This window comes from Theropithecus gelada, chromosome 17 (genome assembly GCF_003255815.1).
Source record: "Theropithecus gelada isolate Dixy chromosome 17, Tgel_1.0, whole genome shotgun sequence".
Classification (NCBI taxonomy): domain Eukaryota; kingdom Metazoa; phylum Chordata; class Mammalia; order Primates; family Cercopithecidae; genus Theropithecus; species Theropithecus gelada.
This window is the reverse complement of record NC_037685.1, coordinates 16,147,556-16,170,059: the sequence shown is the minus strand read 5'-3', so window position 1 is coordinate 16,170,059 and position 22,504 is coordinate 16,147,556. Positions and strand designations below refer to the sequence as shown.

General features: G+C 42.4%; 1 protein-coding gene and 1 pseudogene across 1 annotated transcript; one reads left to right on the top strand and one right to left on the bottom strand.

Annotated features, from left to right (window-relative positions):
- Positions 1 to 882: 882 nt before the first annotated feature.
- Positions 883 to 12,702, bottom strand: CLN5 (CLN5, intracellular trafficking protein). Its single transcript, XM_025364086.1, has 4 exons — positions 11,080 to 12,702; positions 8,079 to 8,244; positions 7,194 to 7,419; positions 883 to 2,948 (listed from the first exon to the last, which is right to left on the bottom strand). The coding sequence occupies exons 1-4, from the start codon at positions 11,310 to 11,312 to the stop codon at positions 2,437 to 2,439; spliced, it is 1,137 nt and encodes a 378-aa protein (XP_025219871.1). The 5' UTR covers positions 11,313 to 12,702; the 3' UTR covers positions 883 to 2,436.
- Positions 12,703 to 16,479: 3,777 nt separating this feature from the next.
- LOC112611035 lies at positions 16,480 to 17,225 on the top strand (annotated as a pseudogene).
- The last annotated feature ends 5,279 nt before the right edge of the window (positions 17,226 to 22,504 follow it).

Genomic DNA, 22,504 nt, shown 5'->3' with positions numbered 1-22,504 from the left:
TCTGTGCTGTAGTTACCTGAATCTATGGTGCTTTCTGTCTTCATTTAATTAAGATTCTTAGGAACAATGAAAAATCATGGTTTTTTTTGAGACGGAGTCTCGCTCTGTTGCCCAGGGTGGAGTGCACTGGTGCCATCTCAGCTCACTGCAACCTCTGCCTCCTGGGTTCAAGTGATTCTTCTGCCTTAGCCTCACGTGTAGCTGGGATTACAGGCACGGGCCGCCACGCCCAGCTTTTATTAATTTTTTTTTTTTTGGTAATTTTAGGAGAAACGGGGTTTCACCACATTGGCCAGGCTGGTCTTGACCTTCAGCGATCCTCCCACTTCAGTTTCCCAAAATGATGGGATTCCAGGCATAAGCCACTGCGCCTACCCAAAAATCTTGAATGCTTTTTTCACATAACTATTAGAATGTTGTTTAAAAATTCCAGGTGCAGATGTCCTCATTTGTTTTTCCTACATAACCAAGTTCTTTGATTTGCAGCTGACCAAAACTTGGTACAAGAATCTTTGTCTCTTCAAGGCAGTTCTGGAAATCCAAAATCCTGAACTGTTTTTCCAGAGCAATTTTCCTAAGAGTTTGGCAGACGTTGGTGTTGCCTGAGTTTAGCCACTAGATGGTGATAATGCACAGATCCAAGTTTTCTTGTGACATTGTAAAGACAATTAGCAGATTAAAGAGGCAGTATTAATTTGGAATGTTTAGGCATTATTATCAGGAGTAGACAGGCTAAATAGGAGGTGTGAAAGAAAGTTCTCCCTCTGTATTTGAGGAAGATACCTGGTGACTGGGTTATTTTCAGACTGTTGTGGAACTACAGTTAAAAAAAAAAAACAACAGTAAAAATGAATTCCTAGACAAGACCAAAGACACATAAAATACAAGCTCCAATTTTTTTAATTAGACCCAACAGAAACAAAAACACTCCAACAAATTGCTTTAAAAGTTTATAAAAGCTTCCTGTCAGTATCTGTACTTTTTTCCTCACAGACTAGTAACATCTGGTTGGCAGGCACTGGTCTGAGGACCACACTTTGGTGCTAAAAAGCCTGTACTATAGTGCATCCAATTCAGTCAGCAGAACCTGGGTTCAAGACCTGACTTCATTACTACTAGCTGGGTAGCCAGAGAAAGATCACTTAGCCTTTCTAAGGTCCAATTTACTCATTTGGATCAGGCTAATTACATCTATGATTAAGCTTTCTATGAACGCTCAGTAATAATGTACTAACCTCTCAGGAAGCACTTGAATATCAGCTGAAACTGAATCACATAATTGGTACATTTACATATTAAATGTGAATTGTTTTCTCGGACATCCACTCCATCTTCTTACTGACTGGTGTTTTATCCTTGAATAGAAACGTGTTCAGTTGATCATCAAATACTTAAAGGACCTTGAAAGCTTGTCTGGCTCTAATGAAAGCACAGCTGAACTCGGACCGAAACCTGTCCTCTCTCGGAGATGTGCAACCTCTTCCACTGCGCTGACAGCTTTGTGGGAAGAGGGAGAACTACAGGAAACAGTGAAGAAGTCAGACGCTGCCTGTTTACGCAAACATGTCTGCAGCCATATACCTGCACACCCCGGCTGGAAGAACTGCGGAAGCACTATGCCATCAGCTTAAAGTCTAGGTGACTACAAAACCCAGGAAGGTCTGGCACATAAACTACATGAGGCAAGATCAAGGATGACAATTTGTTCTTTGATATTATCACTGCCATTCACTGTGACCTGCCAAACATATACAACTTCCATCTTTACAGCAATCCTAAATCCTAGGATTTAGTGATGTTAGGTTGCTTAAATAACACAAGCCAGTTACTAGCTAGTTCCAAAATGCCAGCCAGAAATGTGTGTTAACACTGGATTTGCCACATCTAGAAGCACAACCACTCCAGTTACGGTTTCTAAACGAATCTCTAAAGTTATGTGAATGGACTGTAATCAGACTATACTAAACTTGGTTTCAGAAGTTATAAAAGTTGTAAAGTCAGTCTAAACTAAAGCACTTGAGTGAAAAAGTATAACTGCCATACCAGAAAAAAGAGCTCCCATCATGAAAATGTCACTGAAGGTATTTTTTTTATTTTTGAAGGTATTTTAAAAATCTCGGCACATCATACCTATCTGTGGGACCTTGGGTCTAAAGGTCCTACATAACTGATATGAACCATAATTCTCTGTATTAACAAAGGCTCGGAAATTGAAACCAAGATCACTTAACTTGCTCACTTTGGCCAATATAGTATGAATTTCAGTTTCTTTCCGAGAGAAAAGTCCTGAGATGTTAATATGCAGCAGTTCTGCTGATGTGCATTTTAACTTCCTGCACCAAGGAAGAAAAGCTAAGAAATTCACAAAAGTAAAATCAGCCCCTGAAAAACAGATGCTGGTGATTGGCGAAAAAAGAGCAGTAGAATTAAGGTGTTTTATAAACCAGAGAGTGTTTTGTTTTTGTTAGGTAAAGGGATTTCTTCATATGTTATTTTGATAAAAGGGAATTTCATAGGTAAAAACCAATATTCAAAATTATAAAACAAATAGAACTCTCTGTGCACAATCACTGCATCAAAAATTTGCAAGAGATTCAACAGAAATTCTTTAGTTGACAAATGTGGTTTGAAGGGGTAATAAAATCTTTTTATGGCTAAACCAAGAGTCTTGTTTCCTGTTGGCCCAAAAACAGATGTTTCATTTCCCAGATAAGTAGGTTCTCCACTGTAAAGAAATATTCTTGTATAGTTCGTTTCTATGTTCTTGAACTCTGCTCCAAATTCAGCCAACTTGCTAAAGGTCCTTAACACAAACTGGGAACAGTCGTAGGAATCAAACCATGTCTCTGCCCCTTTTTCTGGGCTGGCTTTTACATTCCATGTCTCGTAATAAATTCCTGTTTCATTGTCCTGTTTCACCCACTTTGCCATTTGATTGAACATGTTTCCTAGTTCAAAAAAACAAAACAAAGTCACCTAGTGAACGAAGCTAATCATGTTAATTTTTTTTTTTTTTTTTTTGAGTCAGATCTCCTCTGTTGCCAAAGCTAGAGTACGGTGGTACAATCACAGCTCACTGCAGCCTTGACCTCCCAGGCTTAAGTGATCCTCCCACCTCAGCCTCCTGACTAGCTGGGACTACAGGTGCGGGCCACCAAAGCCAACTAATTTTTTACTTTTTTTTTTTTATTTGAGAACAGCCTGGGCAACACAGGGTCTTGCTGTACTGCCCAGGCTGGTCTCAAACTCTCAGCCTCAAGTGATCCTCCTGCTTCAGTCTTCTAAAGCACTGGGATTATAGGTGTGAGCTACCATGCCTGGCCTAATCATATTAATTTTAAGTAAAATGTTCTAACTTGATTAAGACTATGGATGCATGTGAGTAAACAATGGTTTTGGATTTCCACACCTATGAAACCAAAAAAGAGTCCGCATTGCCAAGACAGTCCTAAGCCAAAAGAACAAAGCTGGAGGCATCACACTACCTGACTTCAAACTATACTACAAGGCTACAGTAACCAAAACAGCATGGTACTGGTACCCAAACAGAGATATAGACCAATGGAACAGAACAGAGCCCTCAGAAATAATACCACACATCTACAACCATCTGACCTTTGACAAACCTGACAAAAACAAGAAATGGGGATAAGGATTCCCTATTTAATAAATGGTGCTGGGAAAACTGGCTAGCCATAAGTAGAAAGCTGAAACTGGATCCCTTCGTTACACCTTATACAAGAATTAATTCAAGATGGATTAGAGACTTAAATGTTAGACCTAAAACCATAAAAACCCTACAAGAAAACCTAGGTAATACCATTCAGGACATAGGCATGGGCAAGGATTTCATGTCTAAAACACCAAAAGCAACGGCAACAAAAGCCAAAATTGACAAATGGGATCTAATTAAACCAAAGAGCTTCTGCACAGCAAAAGAAACTACCATCAGAGTGAATAGGCAACCTACAGAATGGGAGAAAATTTTTGCAATCTACTCATCTGACAAAGGGCTAATATCCAGAACCTACAAAGAACTCAAACAAATTTATAACAACAACAAAAAAACCCCATCAAAAAGTGGGCAAAAGATATGAACACACATTTCTCAAAAGAAGACATTCATACAGTCAACAGACATATGAAAAAATGCTCACCATCACTGGCCATCAGAGAAATGCAAATCGAAACCACAATGAGATAACCATCTCACACCAGTTAGAATGGCAATCATTAAAAAGTCAGGAAACAACAAGTGCTGGAGAGGATGTGGAGAAATAGGAACACTTTTACACTGTTGGTGGGATTGTAAACTGGTCCAACCATTGTGGAAAACAGTATGGTGATTCCTCAAGGATCTAGAACTAGAAATACCATATGACCCAGCCATCCCATTACTGGGTATATACCCAAAGGATTATAAATCATGCTGCTATAAAGACACATGCACATGTATGTTTATTGCAGCACTATTCACAATAGCAAAGACTTGGAATCAACCCAAATGTCCATCAGTGACAGACTGGATTAAGAAAATGTGGCACATATATACCATGGAATACTATGCAGCCATATAAAAGGATGAGTTTGTATTTTTTGTAGGGACATGGATGCAGCTGGAAACCATCATTCTCAGCAAACTATCGCAAGAACAGAAAACCAAACACCGTATGTTCTCACTCATAGGTGGGAATTGAACAATGAGATCACTTGGACTCTGGAAGGGGAACATCACACACCGGGGCCTATTATCGGGAGGGGGGAGGGGAGGGATGGCATTGGGAGTTATACCTGATATAAATGATGAGTTGATGGGTGCTGACAAGTTGATGGGTGCAGCACACCAACATGGCACAAGTATACATATGTAATAAACCTGCACGTTGTGCACATGTACCCTAGAACTTAAAGTATAATAAAACAAAACAAACAAACAAAAAAATGTGACCCAAGTCACATAAGGAGTTACCAATGGAAGAGTTGCTGAACTCTTTTCATTACTAACCAACAATGCAGCATGTGCAACAAAATTCTAACTTTCAGCAACTTTCCAATACATCCAAAAGAAGAAAAAAATCTCAAAGATAAAATATTTAAACTGCTCAAGAGGGCCTCAAATATAAGATCATACACATTTTGGGAGGCAATGTATCAAAGTAGTTAGGAGAATGGGCAATGGGGCGTAACTGCCAGGGCTAGAGTCCCACTTACTAAGCTGTGTAACCACTCTATGCCTCAGTTTCTCCATCTGTAAAATGGGCAAAATAATAGTAACTACCTGCAGAAGTTGTGATGATGAATGATGTGATATATGTACAGTACTCAGAACAGTGCCAGAACCAGTCTATATGAGTAGTAGCTATTATTTTTCATCATAAAAATATCACTAAAATTTTTTCAGATATAGTTAACATATCCTTTAATCAGGCATTTTATGGATTTCTCTTACTATTTCGTTTAGAAAGTCCAATTTAATTGTACAAAATGTTTTATCATTTTATTCATTTTTATGATAGGAAAAGAGCATTTTTAGGGAGAAATGCAAAGATCAGAGATACACTACTCATCACCTACAGGTGAAGTTCTGCATGAGTAATAGTTTGGGTCAGAGTTTAGCGGTTCCACCAAAAGCAAATGCAACATAAACAAAGATGAACAGATGAGACTTAATTCAACTAAAAAGCTTCTGCACAGCAAAAGGAACAATCAGCAGAGTAAACAGACAACCCACAGAGTGGGAGAAAAAAACAGACAACCCACAGAGTGGGAGAAAATCTTTGCAATCTACACATCTGACAAAGGACTAATATCCAGAATCTACAAGGAACTCAAATCAGCAAGAAAAAACAATCCCATCAAAAAGTGGGTTAATGGCTGGGGAGTGGTGCTTCACTCCTTTAAACCCAGCTCTTTGGGAGGCCGAGGTGGGCGGATGACTTGAGGTCAGGAGTTTGAGACCAGCCTGGCCAACATGGCAAAAACCAATCTCTACTAAAAATACAAAAATTAGCTTGGCATGGTGGCGGGCACCTGTAATCCCAGCTACTTGGGAGGCTGAGGCAGGAGAATCGCTTGAACCCAGGAGGTGGAGCTTGCAGTGAGCCGAGATCATGCCATTGCATTCCAGCGTGAGCGACAAGAACAAAACACCTTAAAAAAAAAACAAAAAAAACAAAAGGGTGGAGGGTTGCTAAGGACACAAATAGACAATTCTCAAAATAAGATACATAAATGGCCGACAAACATGAAAAAATGCTCAGGAAAATGCAATGCAATGATCAGGGAAATGCAAATCAAAACCACAATGTGATACCACCTCACTCCTGCAAGAATAGCTGTAATCAAAACATAAAAAAAAATAGATATTGGCGGGATGTAGTGGAAAGGGAACACTTCTACACTGCTGGTGGAAATGTAAATTAGTACAACAACTATGGAAAACAGTGTGGAAATTCCTTGAAGAACTAAAAGTAGAACTGCCATTTGATCCAGCAATCCCACTACTGGGTATCTACCCAGTGAGGAAAAGAACTCATTATACGAAAAAGATACTTGCCCATGCATGTTTATAGAAGCACAGCACAATTTGCAATTGCAAAAATATGGGACCAGCCCAAACACCCATCAATCAATGAGTGGATAAAGAAAATGTGGTGTATATATACCAAGGAATACGACTCAGCCATAAAAAGGAATTAAATAATGGCATTTGCAGCAACTTGGAATAATGGTCTCCAATTCCATCCAAGTGAAGTAACTCTTCAGGAATGGAAAACCAAACATTGTATGTTCTTACTCATAAGTGGGAACTAAGCTACGAGGATGCAAAGGCATAAGAATGATGAACTTTGGGAATTTGGGGGAAAGGGTGGAGAGGGGTGAGGGATAAAAGACTACACATTGGGTACAGTGTACACTACTCAGGTAATGGGTGTGCCAAAATCTCAGAAATCACCATTGAAGAACTCATTCATGTAACCAAACATAACCTGTTCCCCACAAACCTATTGAAATAAAATAAATAAAAAATACAAGAGATGAAAAAAATTCCCAAAGTTTAGTGGTTCCAGAAGTACATTTTACAAATGACCTCTAAGTAAAACATTACTGAAATGTTTCCATAGAAGTATTACAATTTCTTTCATTTGGATTTTGATGTAATTATCAAATATTGCTATGTTTTCAAAACTTACCTGATATAGTCGCTACTTTAACTAATGTCCCATTTTCCTTCCAGTGAACATCATCAATTCCCTCAAAAAAGCAGGCAGCGCCTTGATTACACCAGAAAGGGGCATCCATTTCAGGTCGGAGATGGGGAAATGTACAGTTGCCAAGTTGGAAGAGTTCATACCATTCCATTGTGTAGTTCTTGCCAGTTAATGTACTCCTGAATCCAATGGCATCATGCATAATTTTCTGTGTAAACACAATACACGTATAAAAGCAACTGAGACATAACCATGGGTCCAGGTAACCTGATAGGAGAAAATGTGGCACATCACAAATGCATATCAAGTAGAACAGCTGTTCAGCTGTTCTTCCATGCTGCTATTGTCATATCCACTCTGTGGCCCCAATCTCCAGGCCCTCCTCCACCCTGGCTTTGGTCCCTACAGCTCATTTCAAATAGGAGGCATGCATATTATGTGGACAAGCTCGTAATTTCCTCAGAGCTTAGAATAAGTGTGCGGAGCACCCTGCCGGTCTCCGGAAGGAGCTCTACAGACCTCGCGTGGTGATGGGTTAACCTGGAAAAGTGACTACAACAGGGTCTGGAAATCAAGAGGTGCTTTCTGCCTACCCTGCCCCTTCTGGGCCTCTTCTCATCTTCCAGGAGCTGGATACAGGAGCTGGATTCAGATTCATAATATTACAACGGATAATGGTGATTACATTTGTCGTCAAGATTATAAAATCTAATAGTAACTATTTTTGACTACTCATTTTAAATGTACTAAGAGAAACACCAACATGATCTAAAGTCAGCCATCTAAGTAGTGATTACTCCCTAAAAATCAACTTAATAACCAAATCATTGAATTAACCAAAGTTGTAAGACCAAGATGCATCCTTACCAAGTGTCCCAGGAGGTCTCCATATTTAAATTCCCATACTGGGGCTTGTAATCGAAAGACTTCAATGTCATCATCACCCTCTATAACTGGGATAGGTGAGCCAGTTGGACAGAAAGTATATTCAGCTTGACAATAAGGATCAGGTTTTGGACGGGAGTCAAAGCGTCTAATAAAGAAAAAGAAACCATCTACTTAGATTCCAACAGGAATTTGATTCTTCTCCCATCTTTTAGAATCCAGTAACATTTTTAGGGGACCATTCAAAGGTCAGACCATAGTTAATAAATATAAACATACATTTTGTTATCTTGTGAACAAACTTCCAATAATCTTTTTAATAGCAAATGATAAACTCAAAGCACTCTGATAAATCCAGGATTCCCTGTTCCCTGATCCCACTGTGAAAATTTTGAAGACAGGAATCCTGTCTTAAAATTTTTATAGCTCCAGGTCATAGTAGACATTTGCAAATGTTTACAGATTAAATGAACATTTTTCCAACGTGTTCAGTTTTACAAACAATCCATACATTAAGATTATTCAGATGATTATGAGTAATAGTATATATTTTATATTTACTTACGAATTAACATTCAACCAATATGTATTGAAGTTCTACTAGGTATATAGGGAACTATAGGAAGAAGGAGGGAAACAAATTAAAACACTGTTGCTTTTCTCTGTGGGTGGGAGCTGCAAAGACATTCAACAAGTAATGAGTGTGGGATGTGCTAGACTAAAGAAATTGGGTTCTACCGGCACAAAGGAAGGACAAATCATTGTTAACCAGGTATGGGATGAATGGGGTGGGGAGGGCAAAGAAAGAGATGAAGGCCGGGCCTACGTTTTTAACGTACTTGGCTAGAAGGTTAAGACAGAAAGGCAGAGGAAATGTTAAGTATTATAAGACAAGCCTGGCACATTTGGTCTCCGGTAGGTACGGAAGACTAGGATTCAGGCTTCAATGCACGAGTGGAGACAGAAGAGACTGGCAGGGGCTGTCATTCTGTCACTAGGAGAATGTGCATGGAATTCCCTGCCTTACAACTGGGGGGGGCCTAAGCTTAAAGGATGTTAAGTAGCAGATCTGATAGGACTGAATTTGCTATAAAGTAAACCTTATTTCATGAATTAAAAGAGGGTAGGGAGAGAGGCCAAATTAAACATGAGAGATCAGTTAGAAGGTGACCTCAACAATGCAGGCAAGAAAAGAAGACCAGAGAAGGCCATAGCAATAGGACTCGAGGAGCACCACAGTTGAATTCAGCTCAGCAGACACACTGGTCACTCATAATCTGGCACTGGGAAAGAAGGAAGTGGTGGCGACAAGAGCTTCTATCTAAGAATCCTAGATCCCCAACCCAGATCTACTGTTTTACAATCCCAACAAATCAACAAAAATTTCTATTTTAACTTAAGAAGTTAAAATCTTTATGCTGACCAAAAACATTAACAACGCTCCCAAAAGCTTCTGCCACTTGGGTACAGTGTTTTATAGGCACTTACCTGGTTTAAACAAATACATAATCACATAGAGATTGCACTGACCCACAGCAAAGTCTATTTTAGTTCAAAGGTAATTTAAATGTGAACTTAATAAACTTAAATATTATATTCAATTGAGGGGATTAGATGGGGGCATGTACTTAATATCTGAGACTTAAAAAAAAAAATCCACTAAAAAGCTATGGTCAACACCTTGCCCTAATGTTAAATCAAAGCGTTTGGATTTACAATTCTTGTTCTATTGAGTAATTTTGACTTCTTACAGTTTATTATTAACATTTTCCAGAAAACTAGCTTCAACCACAAACTTCTCTTTCCACGTAGTATACCACACGAAACAAAAAAGTGTTGCAAACCTTTCAGTGAGCAGAACACACTATCTAGATTTGATAACAGCTGGCATTCTGCTAGATTTAATCCTTCCAGCAAACCGATAAGTGCTACCAGTATTCCTATTGTGTGACTCAGGGCATGTGGGCACAGAGATTCTGAGTAACTTTCCCAAGATCCCTGGTCATGATGGAGCCAGATTTGACCCGCAGCAGGCAGAACCTAAAACTCGCTCCTCACAAAGAGGAAATCCTGCCTTCCCACTCATACTGTCATGCAAAATAGCTGTTTTTATTTTTCAGGTTTGTTGTGTGCAGTTTTAGCTGTTGATTACTTATGCTGGTATGTTAAAATTATGTCCATTAGAAATTGAATTAAAATAATGATGCTTTTGGTTTAAAGAACAACAGCTGTTTTCAGAAACTGCTGGTCGTTCTCCTGCCTGATGTTGACATCATGTTTTCTTTCTCTGTGTTTAGCTATCTCTGACCGCCGGAGGCTGTGTGTCTTCTCTGTCAAAGGCTGGAATCGGCCTCCCAGGAGTGCGGGCCCTGTCCTCGTCTTAGGACCGGCGTCCTACCTCCAGGCTGAAGACCGGACAAACGCGATGACTATCTTCCCGGTCTAACCAGGACTGCAGGAGACGGAGATTCCGGGATGCGGGACTTTTGAGTGCAAAACTGGGAAGTTCCAATAAGGACTTCGGATCGGGTTCTGATCAGGTTCAAACCAGAGCGAGTTGGTCGCCCAGTAAATTGTACCAAATGTTCTGCAGTAATAACTAATGACAGTGCATGATATAAATAAATGCGACAGACAGTGTTTTTAAACTACTCAATAAATCAGCGACTTGTATCCAGAAATCCCTCCATTAAATAACATTACTCTCCTTTTCTGCTGCCACGATTCGGGACTGTCCTGAGTCTGCCGCAAGTGGCCAGAGGGAGGAAAGGTCCCAGGGCTGTGCATAACAAGCGGCTGCGACTCCCCAGTCCTCAACTTTGCTCTCAAGTGCGCTCCGAGCATCACCCGGCGCTGCCCCCGCGCCGTCTCGTGATCCGACACAAACCACCGTGCGCGGGGCTCCCCGCGCGAGCACCCTGTCCCCCATCGGCAACGCCGACTGCGACCCCGACCCCGACAGTGCGCGTGCCGCCGCACTCACTTGTAGGGCACCGGCCAGTGGCGCCGGGAGAGAACGCCCGAGACCCGGGGCCAGCCCGGAACCGCCGCGAGCCAGAGCAGCGCCACGGCCGGGCACCAGGAAGCGCGTCCCCGAGCCGCGCCCGCGCCCCGCCGCATCTTGGCGCCCTGTGCGGTGTCTAACTCCGGCGCCATCAGGCTGCACCCAGTGCTTCCGGATCCTCTGGAGGCCTGCGACGCCTGAGGGAGGAGCATGCGCGGAGCCGCCAGCCCAGGACGCGGGACGCCCCACCCCGGCGAGTCAGGCCCAGAGCTTGGCAGCAAGCGCAGGTTCCGGCGCGTGACGCCTCCCCGCACCCTGACCGCGGCGGCTGCCGCACTTTTCAGTCCAGGAAGGCGCTTTGGTCTGGCTCCCAGGAGAATTCGATCCAGCCCTGGGGCCTCTTCTTTTATGAACTGACCTCTCCCTGCCCAGCAGCCGCCACCAAAACCAAACCAAAACCGAAAATCTGTCACTGGGGCTCCTCCCAACACCGAACTTTTACCCCATCACACAGGGCCCACGCTAAGTGTCAACAAACGTTGAGTGAATGAGAATGTGTATTTGGGGCTGAGGGTGCGGAGCTGGGGGTGCAGTAAGGAAGAAGAGACAATAGTGGAGAAATGGCTTGTCCTCACCCGACCTGGGCCGGTGATAACAGTGGTTAACACTGACAATATGTGGTCCCTGCCACTCCCCAAGAGCTTAGTGGGGAAATGACTTGTCCTCACTCGACCTGGGCGTGATAACAGTGGTTAAACACCGACAATATGTGGTCCCTGCCACTACCCGAGTGCTCCCGAATCCACCCCCTCCCCTACCGCTCCCGCCACCGGCAGGTGTTCCTTGCTTGGATCTGTCACTTAACTGGAAAGAAGCTTCTGCATCACCTTCTCTTCTCTGACTCTTCAACCATGTCGAGAAAACAATGGCATCAATTACCTGACTTTTGAGGAGCCTCTCATGGCTTGCTTTGCTGTTAGGCACAAATACTGACTTAAGTCTGTACGTAGTACATTCAAGGCCTTGCCATAGTCACTTGTTTTTTACCAGAGAGCAGTTTTGCAGAGCCTTAGACCGGGACTTTCCAACTCTTTCACTTCACCCACAACTCGTGTGAAGCATCATAATGTTTGTAAGGCTATGGGAATAAGCAAGGTGGCTTCGGTAGCCAGGGATGACCACCACAATCCATTGGAGGGTGTGTGGCTTGTGGGGGTGTCACTGACTTCCTCGGACCCTCCAGACCTCTTGATTACAGATGGGACTGAGTACCCTGCCCTGAACACACACTCCTTTGCCCACTTGCTGCACCAGGTGCGAGGCTTCTGCCAGGTTCAGACCGGGCTGCATTTTCCCACACATCTGTCTGAGCGTTTTGAAAGCTACCTAGCTCTCCTCCCTATACTATGGCCAAATTCAAAACTGCCAAGGCTAAACTGGCTTCTTCAAAGACCTGCCCAAGTAAGAGCGGGAAGCATTCTAGCCCTGAGGGCTGAAATGTAGTATCTGATTTGAAGGGTACCTGAAGTATTCCCTGTGGACCCACACTTGAGCCTGGCTTAAAAAGCAATTAGCAGGAACAGCTTAAAAACAAAACAAAAAACAAGAATTAGAGTGTTTACAAATCCTGGAACCATACACTAGAGGGCCACAGTAGAACCTCCCATTCAGTTCAAGACTTCCCAGAGCTACAAAAACAAATTCAGGTTGACCTGGTTCAGTGGTGGAGACCTCTGGTCCTGCTTCTGCTGTCTCTGTCTCCTCACTCTGTGTGCAGGGAGCTCTCATGGTAAGAAAGCACTTCCTGGTATTGGATTTATTTATTTATTTTTTTGGAGACGGAGTCTCCTTCTGTCGCCGAGGCTAGAGTGCAGTGATGCCATCTCGGCTCACCACAACCTCCACTTCCCAGGTTCAAGCAATTCTCGTGCCTCAGCCTCCCTAGTAGCTGGGATTACAAGTGTGTGCCACTTGTAATTTATTTATTTATTAGAGACGGTGCTTCACCTTCAAGTTGGCTCCTCGGTCCCAGGAACACCATAGCCAGAGGCTATTATTTTCAGCTTTGAGAGCCAGATGTGGTGGAAGAGGCCCTCCCATGGTTGTTGGTAAACCTCCTTCAGCATTTACTGTAGTGTCAGGAGTATCAGTAAGTGGGGCCAGAGATGCTACCCCAAAAAGCTGGAACTTCTTCACTCTTTATTTCATTTATTCGAACCAAATAGTTAACAAAGTCTCTGCCAGCATTGCTCTGTGCATCTTTTTTATTGGTGGAATTTCCTATGCCAGTGTAGTTATACCCTTCCACCTGAACCTCACACATGAATTTCTGCCTATTTTTGTTCCCCAATGCTCTAATTTCATAGGATGGGGTCGTCTTCCTTTTGCCACGCCAGGCATAGAGAAAATTTTTAACATCACCCATGATTGAAGTATCTTCTTCAGATCAGCCTACGCTTCCTGGTGCCCAACTCAGGACCACGTGGCTCTGGCCTTCCACGGAGACAACAGAGACACACACAGCAACTTGCATAAAGGAATCGGCAAAAATAAAAAATAAAAAATTTTAAGGAGAAAAGAAAGGAGGTTGTTATGACACTTTATGATTTGCTGTGGTTTGAGAGAAATATTGTTTTCTGGTAATTTTGAGGCTGGTTTTATCAGTCCACGCTAATGAATACCAGGGCAGATTAAAGTCCGAGCTGATTTTTAGTTTCTCACTTACAATCTCATTTTTTATCTTAGGCGTTAAAAACATTATTCTGAGAAGGAGCTTCACCAGTTTGCCTAAGAGCTCTGGCCTTAGACACACTAATTTTCTACTCCTTTTTGTTTGTAGGACAGGGTCTCACTTTGCCACCCAGGTTGGAGTGCAGTAGTGCAATCACAGTCACTGCAGCCACAGCCTCCTACCTCAAGTGATCCTCCCATCTCAGCCCCTATAGCAGCTGGACTACAGGAATGTACCACCATGCCCAGATAATTTTAAATTTTTTTGTAGTAATAAGGAGTCTCACTATGTTCCCAAGCTGGTCTCTAATTCCTGGGCTCAAGCGATCCTCCTGCCTTGGCCTCCCAAAGTGCTAGAATTAAAGGCATGAGCCTGGCCCTGACACAAATAAGAGGTTAAGAAACTCTTGAAGGTAACCAAAAATTAACGAACCTCCAAAGTGTTTCTGAAACTTGGATATACTTACCTGTTGTTTACATGATTAACTGGTCTAAACAAATACATCAACTATATGTAGGTTCTATTTTCAGAGTTTTGACAATTTCACTTGCCTAAAGCATAATTTATTTTAGTTCAAAGATAATTTTATTTTATTTTCATTTTTATTTTGAGACAGGGTCTCGCTCTCTTGTCCAGGTTAGAGTGCAGTGACATGACCATGGCTCACTGCAGCCTTGACCTCTCAGGCCCCAGCGATCCTCCCACCTCACTTCCTGAGTAGCTGGGACTACAGGCCTGTGCTACCATGCCTGGCTAATTAAATAAAATGTTTTTGGTAGAGTCAGTCTCACTTTGTTGCCCATGCTGGTCTCAAGCTCCTGGGCTCAAGTAATCCTCTTGCCACAGCCTCCCAAAATGTTGAAATTATAGTCATGAGCCACTATGCCCGACCCAAAGATAATTTTAAAAGCATAATTTAAGTGTGAATTTAATAAAATTAAAATTTATAATATTCACTTAAGGAAGAGATTGGAGTGTGACATCTACTCATTAGGTGACACTTAAAAACAAACTGTGGAGCCATAATGAATACATCACCCTAATCCTAAATCGAGTGATTTGGATTTATAATCTTTCACTTGTTACATTACATTTTTTAGACAATTCTTTAATCTTGTACTTGTTTATTGAATATATTTTTTAGTTCTGTTGTGATCGGTTTATCAATAGCCTCAAGAAAATCGGCTTCAGAACAAAAACTCTTTTCTTTGTGTTGTTAAATAAAATGTATGAGAGGCCGTGGTTTTGGACTGAGCTCCTGCATTAGGTCGCAACAGATTGAACCAAAATGGGGTCACTTGTGCTAAGTGCCATGTAATCAAGCTGAAACGTAAACAAGAAAATTCCCAAATAGACTGGCTTTTCCCAAAAACAAGAGATTTACAGCAAGCAATCAGAAAAGGCCCAGTCAGCCTGAGTCAGCATGATAAGGAAGTCCTCTGCTGTAACCCTTTATAAGGAAAGTAACCTGAAGTAACCTGATGTTAACCAATTCACTTTTTGTATTTCGGTTTCCCTATTTCTGTTCAAGTAACCTTAGGAGAACCAACTGGTCTGCCAGGCTCATTGAAGCTCCCTCTATTTTGAATAGCAACTGCCTGTTTTATGAGTCACTAATAAAAGCCAATTTGACATTTTAATTAATTTTTTTTTTCTTTTTTTGAGACAGAGTCTTGCTCTGTAGGCCAGGCTGGAGTGCAGTGGTGCAATCTCAGCTCACTGCAACCTCTGTCTCCCGGGTCCAAGTGATTCTCCTGCCTCAGCTTCCGGAGTAGCTGGGATTACAGGCATGTGCCACCAGGCCCACATAATTTTTGTAGTTTTAGTAGAGATGGGGTTTCGCCACGTTAGCCAGGCTGGTCTGAAACGCCTGGCCTCAGGTGATCTGCCTGTCTCTGCCTCCCAAAGGGCTGGGATTACAGGCGTGAGCCACGGGGCCAAGTCAAATTTTGTTTTTGTTTTTTTAATCAACGTATATCAAGGAAACTAACGTGGTGCAAACAGTGAACAGAAATACACTAGTATCAAGGTTTTGACACAGATGACATATACTATTTTTAATCTTTCCAACAACCCTATGAAAAGGTGCTACTTCCTACCTTCAGACTGAGGAAATGTTGGTACAGATATTTTGAGTAACTTCTCGGGATCACATAAGACAGTGAGGGTGGAGTGAGATTTGATCTTGAGCACTCAGACCCTCACTAAGTTATCCTGCTTTTCAAATTCACACCTTGTCCTCCTTTTCCTCCTCATCCGCAGTGATGATGGATGCATGTGTGTTTCCCACAAGCAGTTGCTCTTTGCCCTGTCTGGTGTCGACACCATGTTTACGTCCTCTTTCTAAATCTGGGCGTCAGTCACTGACAGTAAATACCCTACTGGGTCAAGGGCTAGAATCACCCTCAGGGATTTACAGTACTCCACCTGTCACTTATGAGCAGCAATCTACCTCCAGGTTAAGAAAGGTAGGTTTCTTCTTGAAAGCAGATGCAGGGTTTATTCAGCACTCAGGATTAGTGAATTTTTATTGGAGGAATGTGGGACTAATAATTTAAAGATCCAGTAGGGAAAGTAGTGTTTGCTGGAGATTGCAGATTTCATCTTTTTAATAATAAAAGAATAGTTCCTCGTTTCCCGCTGGAACCATGGAGAGTGTCAAAGAGAAGAAGAAGAAGGTTCCTACTGTACCAGAAACCCTCAAGAAAAAGCAAAGGAATTTCACAGAGCTGAAGATCAGATGCCTGAGAAAGAAGTTTGCCCAAAAGATGCTTCGAAAGGCAAGGAGGAAGCTTATCTATGAAAAAGCAAAGCACTACCACAAGGAATATAGGCAGATATACAGAACTGAAATTTGAATGGCAAGGATGGCAAGAAAAGCTGGCAACTTCTATGTACCTGCAGAACCCAAATTGGCGTTTGTCATCAGGATCAGAGGTATCAGTGGTGTGAGTCCAAAGGTCCAAAAACTGTTGCAGCTTCTTCGCCTTCGTCAAATCTTCAGTGGAACGTTTGTGAAGCTTAACAAGGATTCGATTAACATGCTGAGGATTGTAGAACCATATATTTCAGGGGGTATCCTAATCTGAAGTCAGTAAATAAACTAATCTACAAGCGTGGTTATGGCAAAATCAGTAAGAAGTGAACTGCTTTGACAGATAACGCTTTGATTGCTCCATCTCTTGGTAAATATGGCATCATCTGCATGGAAGATCTGATTCATGAGATCTATACTGTTAGAAAATGCTTCAAAGAAGCAAATAACTTCCTGTGGTCCTTCAGATTATCTTCTCCATGAGGCAGACTAAAGAAAAAGACCACCCATTTTGTAGAAGGTGGAGGTGCTGGCAACAGGGAGGACCAGATCAACAGGCTTATTAGAAGAATGAACTAAGGTGTCTACCATGATTATTTTTCTAAGTTGGTCAGTTAATAAACAGTACCTGCTCTCAAAAAAACACAGAATAACTTTTCTTCAAATATCTGGTCAATGAATGATGTTGTACAGAAGAAACCCAGGGAGCATCCTACCTGAAATTTTATTAACAGGTAACTTTTATTTAAAAATTATCAAATAAAATGCAAATTATCTGCATTTTTCCTATTTATTTCCTCTGATCAGATAAGAAAACTAGGCAACACATACGGCGTTTTGGACTTTCTAAGAACTTGCTAAGTTTGTGAGACAAAATGTCATGAGGAGCAGCGGCATCCTAGCCAAGTTGCCTGCTTCCACTGCCCTTAGTTACAGCCCACAGCTGTATCCTGATCTCAGACTCTCCATGTTAAGTGTCCTAAGAATTTTTTTTGCCCTCCAGCTCCGATGAAGATGCAATGGGGTCTTTTCTTTAGTCTTCCCTGTCAAAAACATCACTTCAACTTCCAGCTTTGGAACTGAGCGGTTAAAAAAATTATTGCACACAATTAAATATTTTAAAACAATTAAAATATTGCATATCAAAATCGACATTCTCTGTTGAAATAAGTTGAATGGAAGTTACTTTTTAGTAGTCCAGCAAAGGATAGAATCCATTTTTTCCCCCTTGCTCTTTCGTTTAAAGATAATTTTCAAATAAAAGTTATCTATTAATAAAAATCTAGCTTATGGCTTCCTGGCGCCCTCTCTCTGCCCTCCCAACAAAAAGGACAGATTCTCTGCAGCTTCCGCGGGACCCGCGAGGCGCAGGTTCAGCGGACAGATCTCTCTCCCACCTGGGACCCCATAGCCAACACGCCAGCACTCCAGTGGGGCTATGCGCCAGAGCGGGATCCGCCGCAAGGGGGCGCGCGGGCGCAGCCGAAGGTGGGAGCTGGCGGCTCTACACGCAGCTTCGGAAGTGCTGTGATAATACGGGGCTGCGCGGCTAGGTCCCGGCTGCGCGGGGCTAGGTCCGCGCTGCACGGGCCTGGGGGCGCCACGGGGGCGCTTTCTCTTTCCTCTGAAGCCTGCGGAGTGGCGGGGGCAACCCATCCCTAAGCTGTTTTCCCTCTCTCAGTCTTCTAATTTTTATGTTATGTTATGTTATGTTATGTTATGTTATGTTATGTTATGTTATGTTATGTTATGTTATGTTATGTTGTTATGTTATGCTATGCTATGCTATGTTATGCTATGCTATGTTATCTTTAAGTTCCAGGATACATGTGCAGAACGTGCAGGTTTGTTATATATGTATACATGTGCCCTGGTGGTTTGCTGCACCCATCAACCCATCATCTGGGTTTTAAGCCCCACATGCCTTAGGTATTTGTCCTAAAGCTCTCCCTCCCCAGGGGCTTGTAATTTATTTATTTTTTTTAAACGGAGTCTCGCTCTTGTCGTCCAGGCTGGAGTGCATTGGAACGATCTGGGCTCACTGCAACCTCCGCCTCCCTGGTTCAAGAGAGTCTTCTGCCTCAGCCTCCCGAGTAGCTGGGATTACAGGCGCCCGCCACCACGCCCTGCTAATTTTTTTTTTTTTTTTTTTTTTTTTGAACAGGCGTTCACCAATTTGGACAGGCTTGTCTCGAACTCCTGACCTCAAGTGATCCACCCGCCTCGGCCTCCCAAAGGGTTGGGCGGCGACTTACAGTCCTGAGTCACCGGCCCAGCCTGGGGCTTCTCATTTTTTAAACCATATCCAACACGCCTCCCTCCTCACAATCCTCTGGATCTCCAGCTACCCAGCTGGGCTTCAGACAAAAAACGGGCAGCAGGGATGTTCGCAGTCCAGACCAGCCCGCCCCTCACCGGCTGCCCCTTTGCCAACAGTGTTTTGTTTTTTGGAGGGGAGGGGTAGGGAGTAAAACATATATAACATGAACTTTACCATTTTAACCATTTTTAAGTAGTGTGTGAGCGACTGGCATTAAGTGCATTCACAGTACTGTGGAGCCATCTCCACTGTCCATCCCCAGAACATATTCATCATCCCAAACTGCAACTGCAAGCGTGAAACACTCACTCCTCATTCTCCTTTCTCCCAGCTCCAGGTAGCCTCTATTACATTCTACTTTCTATCTCTAAGACTTCGTCTACTCTAGGTGTTTACAAGTGGAATCATATACTCTTTGTCATTTTGTGACTGGCTTATTTCACTTGACCTGTGTCCTTAGGGTTCATCCGTGTGGTAGCGTGTGTCAAAATTTCCTTCCTTTTTAAGGCGGAATAGTATTCCCTTGTATGTATAACACCACATTTTGTGTACCATTCATCTGTTGATGGACATTTGGGTTGTTGCCTGTCGTGAATAATGCTGCTATGAACATGGGTGTACAAATACCTGTTTGAGTCCCTGTTTTTAATTCTTTTGTGTATATACCTAGAAGTGGAATCATGGTAGTACTCAACTTCATGAGGAACCACCACAGCCGCTGCACCCTTCTTTTTAATAAGTTAAAATATACAGTTCATTAATTTATTTGTCTACAGGACTTGAAGTTTGAAGCTGGAGGGCATCTCTGTTCAATTTCCTGGCTGAGTTTCCCTGGAAGGAAAAATGACTTCTTTAAGGTCATCACTAGGTAGTGACAAAGTCAGTCCTAGAAGTCAATTCTCTTTTCTCTAAAACTTAGGAAAGGAGATATCTAGCACCTGTTTCACTTGAGGGGTATTAAGATTAATGTGGGTGTTATTCATTCATCCTTTCAATGAGTAGTTATTGATTTCCTAATAGGTGAAGAGCGATGTCTTACACGCTGGGGTTTGTGAGTATTTAATGAACTCAGGTCTCTGTACTTGAGGTGAAGACCAGGAGAGGTACATGGACTTACTGTGTCTAGATTACAACCCAGTAAATGCCTCACTGCTTTCTTATCAGTTCCAAGGGACATGCACATGTCGAAAACATGTTTCACTCCTTGAGCATGCTGATCTCATTATTCTGTTAAACAACTGAAGGCCAATTTGTTTGGAGAGTTCTTTAAAATCAAATCCATGGTTCTTAGCAATTTTTTTTTTTTTTGAGCATGTTGATATGATTATTCCATGAAACAACTGAAGGCCAACTTGTTTGGAGAATTGTTTAAAATCAAATCCATGTTTTTAGCTTTTTTTTTTTTTTTTTTTTTTTTTTAAAACAAACGGGGTCTTGCTCTATCACTCAAACTGGAGTGCAGTAGCACGATCAAAGCTCATTGTAACTTCAAACTCTTGAGCTCGAGCAATTCTCTCACCTCTGCCTCCTCAGTAGCTAGGACTGCAGCACACACCTCCATTCCTGGCTAATTTTTTAGTTTGAATTTTTGGAGGGGAGGGGGAGGGAGTAAAACATACATAACATGAACTTTACCATTTTAACCATGTTTAAGTAATGTGCAAGCGACTGGCATTAAGTGCATTCACAATGCTGTGGAGCCATCTCCACTGTCCATCCCAGAACATATTCATGTTGCCCAGGCTCATCTCAAATTCCTGGCCTCAAGCAGTCCTCCCACCTTGGCCTCCCAAACTGCTGCTATTACAGGTATGAGCCACCATGCCCAGCCTGTATCTGCATCTTTCTTGCCCTTCAGAATATTCAAAGTCTTTTCATATATATATGTGTGTGTGTGTGTGTGTGTATATATACGTGTATATATATGTGTGTGTGTATATATATGAGATTCCAAGCACATATATGTATGTATATATGGTATGTCAGATAGGAGCTATTATTCAATTTTGTAAAACAGTCTATGAAGAATGTTTAGAATCTTAGCATATACTTTAGTGAAATACAAAGTTTAGTAACAAGAGGCTGAGACTCTTGATTTTATGCCTCCCGGCCCTAATGCCACCCTTTCAGAGAGTCAAGGGACATTTGATTCAGACCAGCCTCGTGCACTTCCTGGGGAAGCTGACCTGTGAGTTTTAGGTTGGAATAGAAGCCAGTGAAGAAGGTGTGGCTCAAAGGCAACCCCTGATATACAGGTGTCTCCCCTGAGCTTCCTCCTTTGCCTCCAAGTCCTCATGTTTCTCCAGATCAGGGCCCCTGCAGGATCCCAGGGTTAGGGATAGGGAAACTGGAGTGATGTCCTCCCCTCTCAAGTGTTTCTGAGGATGAACAGTGGGGGTGACCCAGAGCTTGGTGGGGCTGGATACATGGAGGTGAATCAAGCGAGAGCTACCAGATGCCCTGCTTCAGGGTCTTGGCATTGAAGCCTCTGGGGTTTTAACTCACAGTCCTGAGTTTTATCTCCCATTTGCTTTACATTAGTGGTTGCCAGCCCTGACAAACAGAATCACCTGGGGAGATTTTAAGCTGGAGCAAGGCTCAGGCTGCCTCTTCACTCCCAGAGATTTCCACTGAAGTCGCCTCGTTGGTGCCCAAGCTCACCAGGTGATTCTAATGTGCAGCCAGCTTGAGAAGCACTGCTTTGAAGGATCTCAAGGGCTGATTTAATCCTCCAATGTTTTTGAGTCCTATATGTTCTTATCTATAAAATTATGTCCTCTCGTTCCCTTTCATCTATGTAAAGAAAATATATATATATTTTTATCTGAAATATATATATATATATTTATCTGAAAATCCACCTCTTTGTGATCTGTGTGATCTCCCTTCCTTTTGGAAGCTAATTTATAGTTCTTTTTTTCCCCCTCTAGAAGGCCCCTGCACTTTCTTCTTTGTGGTTGAGCTATAATATTTGTAGCTGATGTTGGCCCTGAAGGCATACAGAATCACTTCGTGGCTTTCGGTCTTGGCTTTCTGGTTTAGATTCTGAGATAGAGTTGCTTGATTGTTTTCATAGAGGCAATGACATCATGTGTTTTCATTTCTATTTTTGAAGGTATTTGCGCCTAATGTTGAGCAGATGCTCATCGTTACTCACTTGAAAGAGAGCCCAACAGAAAGAGGAGCAATGTGCTGGCAGAAAGTGCCAGGAGAGCCCGGAGGGACGTCCGAGACTTGGCAGACCTGAACTTGAGCGAGCTTGATGCTGTCATTCTACCTGGTGAGTTAGCTGAAAACTGTGAGGGCAACTGTTCGTTTTAATTAAGGCTCACGACTCTAAAACCTTCTTTCCCAAGAAGTGGTGCCGGCTCAGCTGCCATTTTGAAATCTTCTGTGCCTGGATCCAGGTCTGTGGTTCTCAAACTGCTGTACATGAGAATTACCTAGAGCTTTTAAAAACTCCAGTTGCATGGGTCATACCTGAGACCAGCGACATGAGACTCTCTGGGGGTGGAAACCAGTATTAGTGTTTATGCTC

Excerpts from the sequence above, each read along its gene's own strand:
- CLN5 (XM_025364086.1), bottom strand. The coding sequence starts at position 11,312 with ATGCTCCTCCCTCAGGCGTCGCAGGCCTCCAGAGGATCCGGAAGCACT. Across the intron at positions 7,420-8,078 it reads GAGACCTCCTGGGACACTTG|AAAATTATGCATGATGCCAT; the intron begins GTAAGGATGCAT and ends GTGTTTACACAG. Across the intron at positions 2,949-7,193 it reads TAAAGTAGCGACTATATCAG|GAAACATGTTCAATCAAATG; the intron begins GTAAGTTTTGAA and ends TTTTTGAACTAG.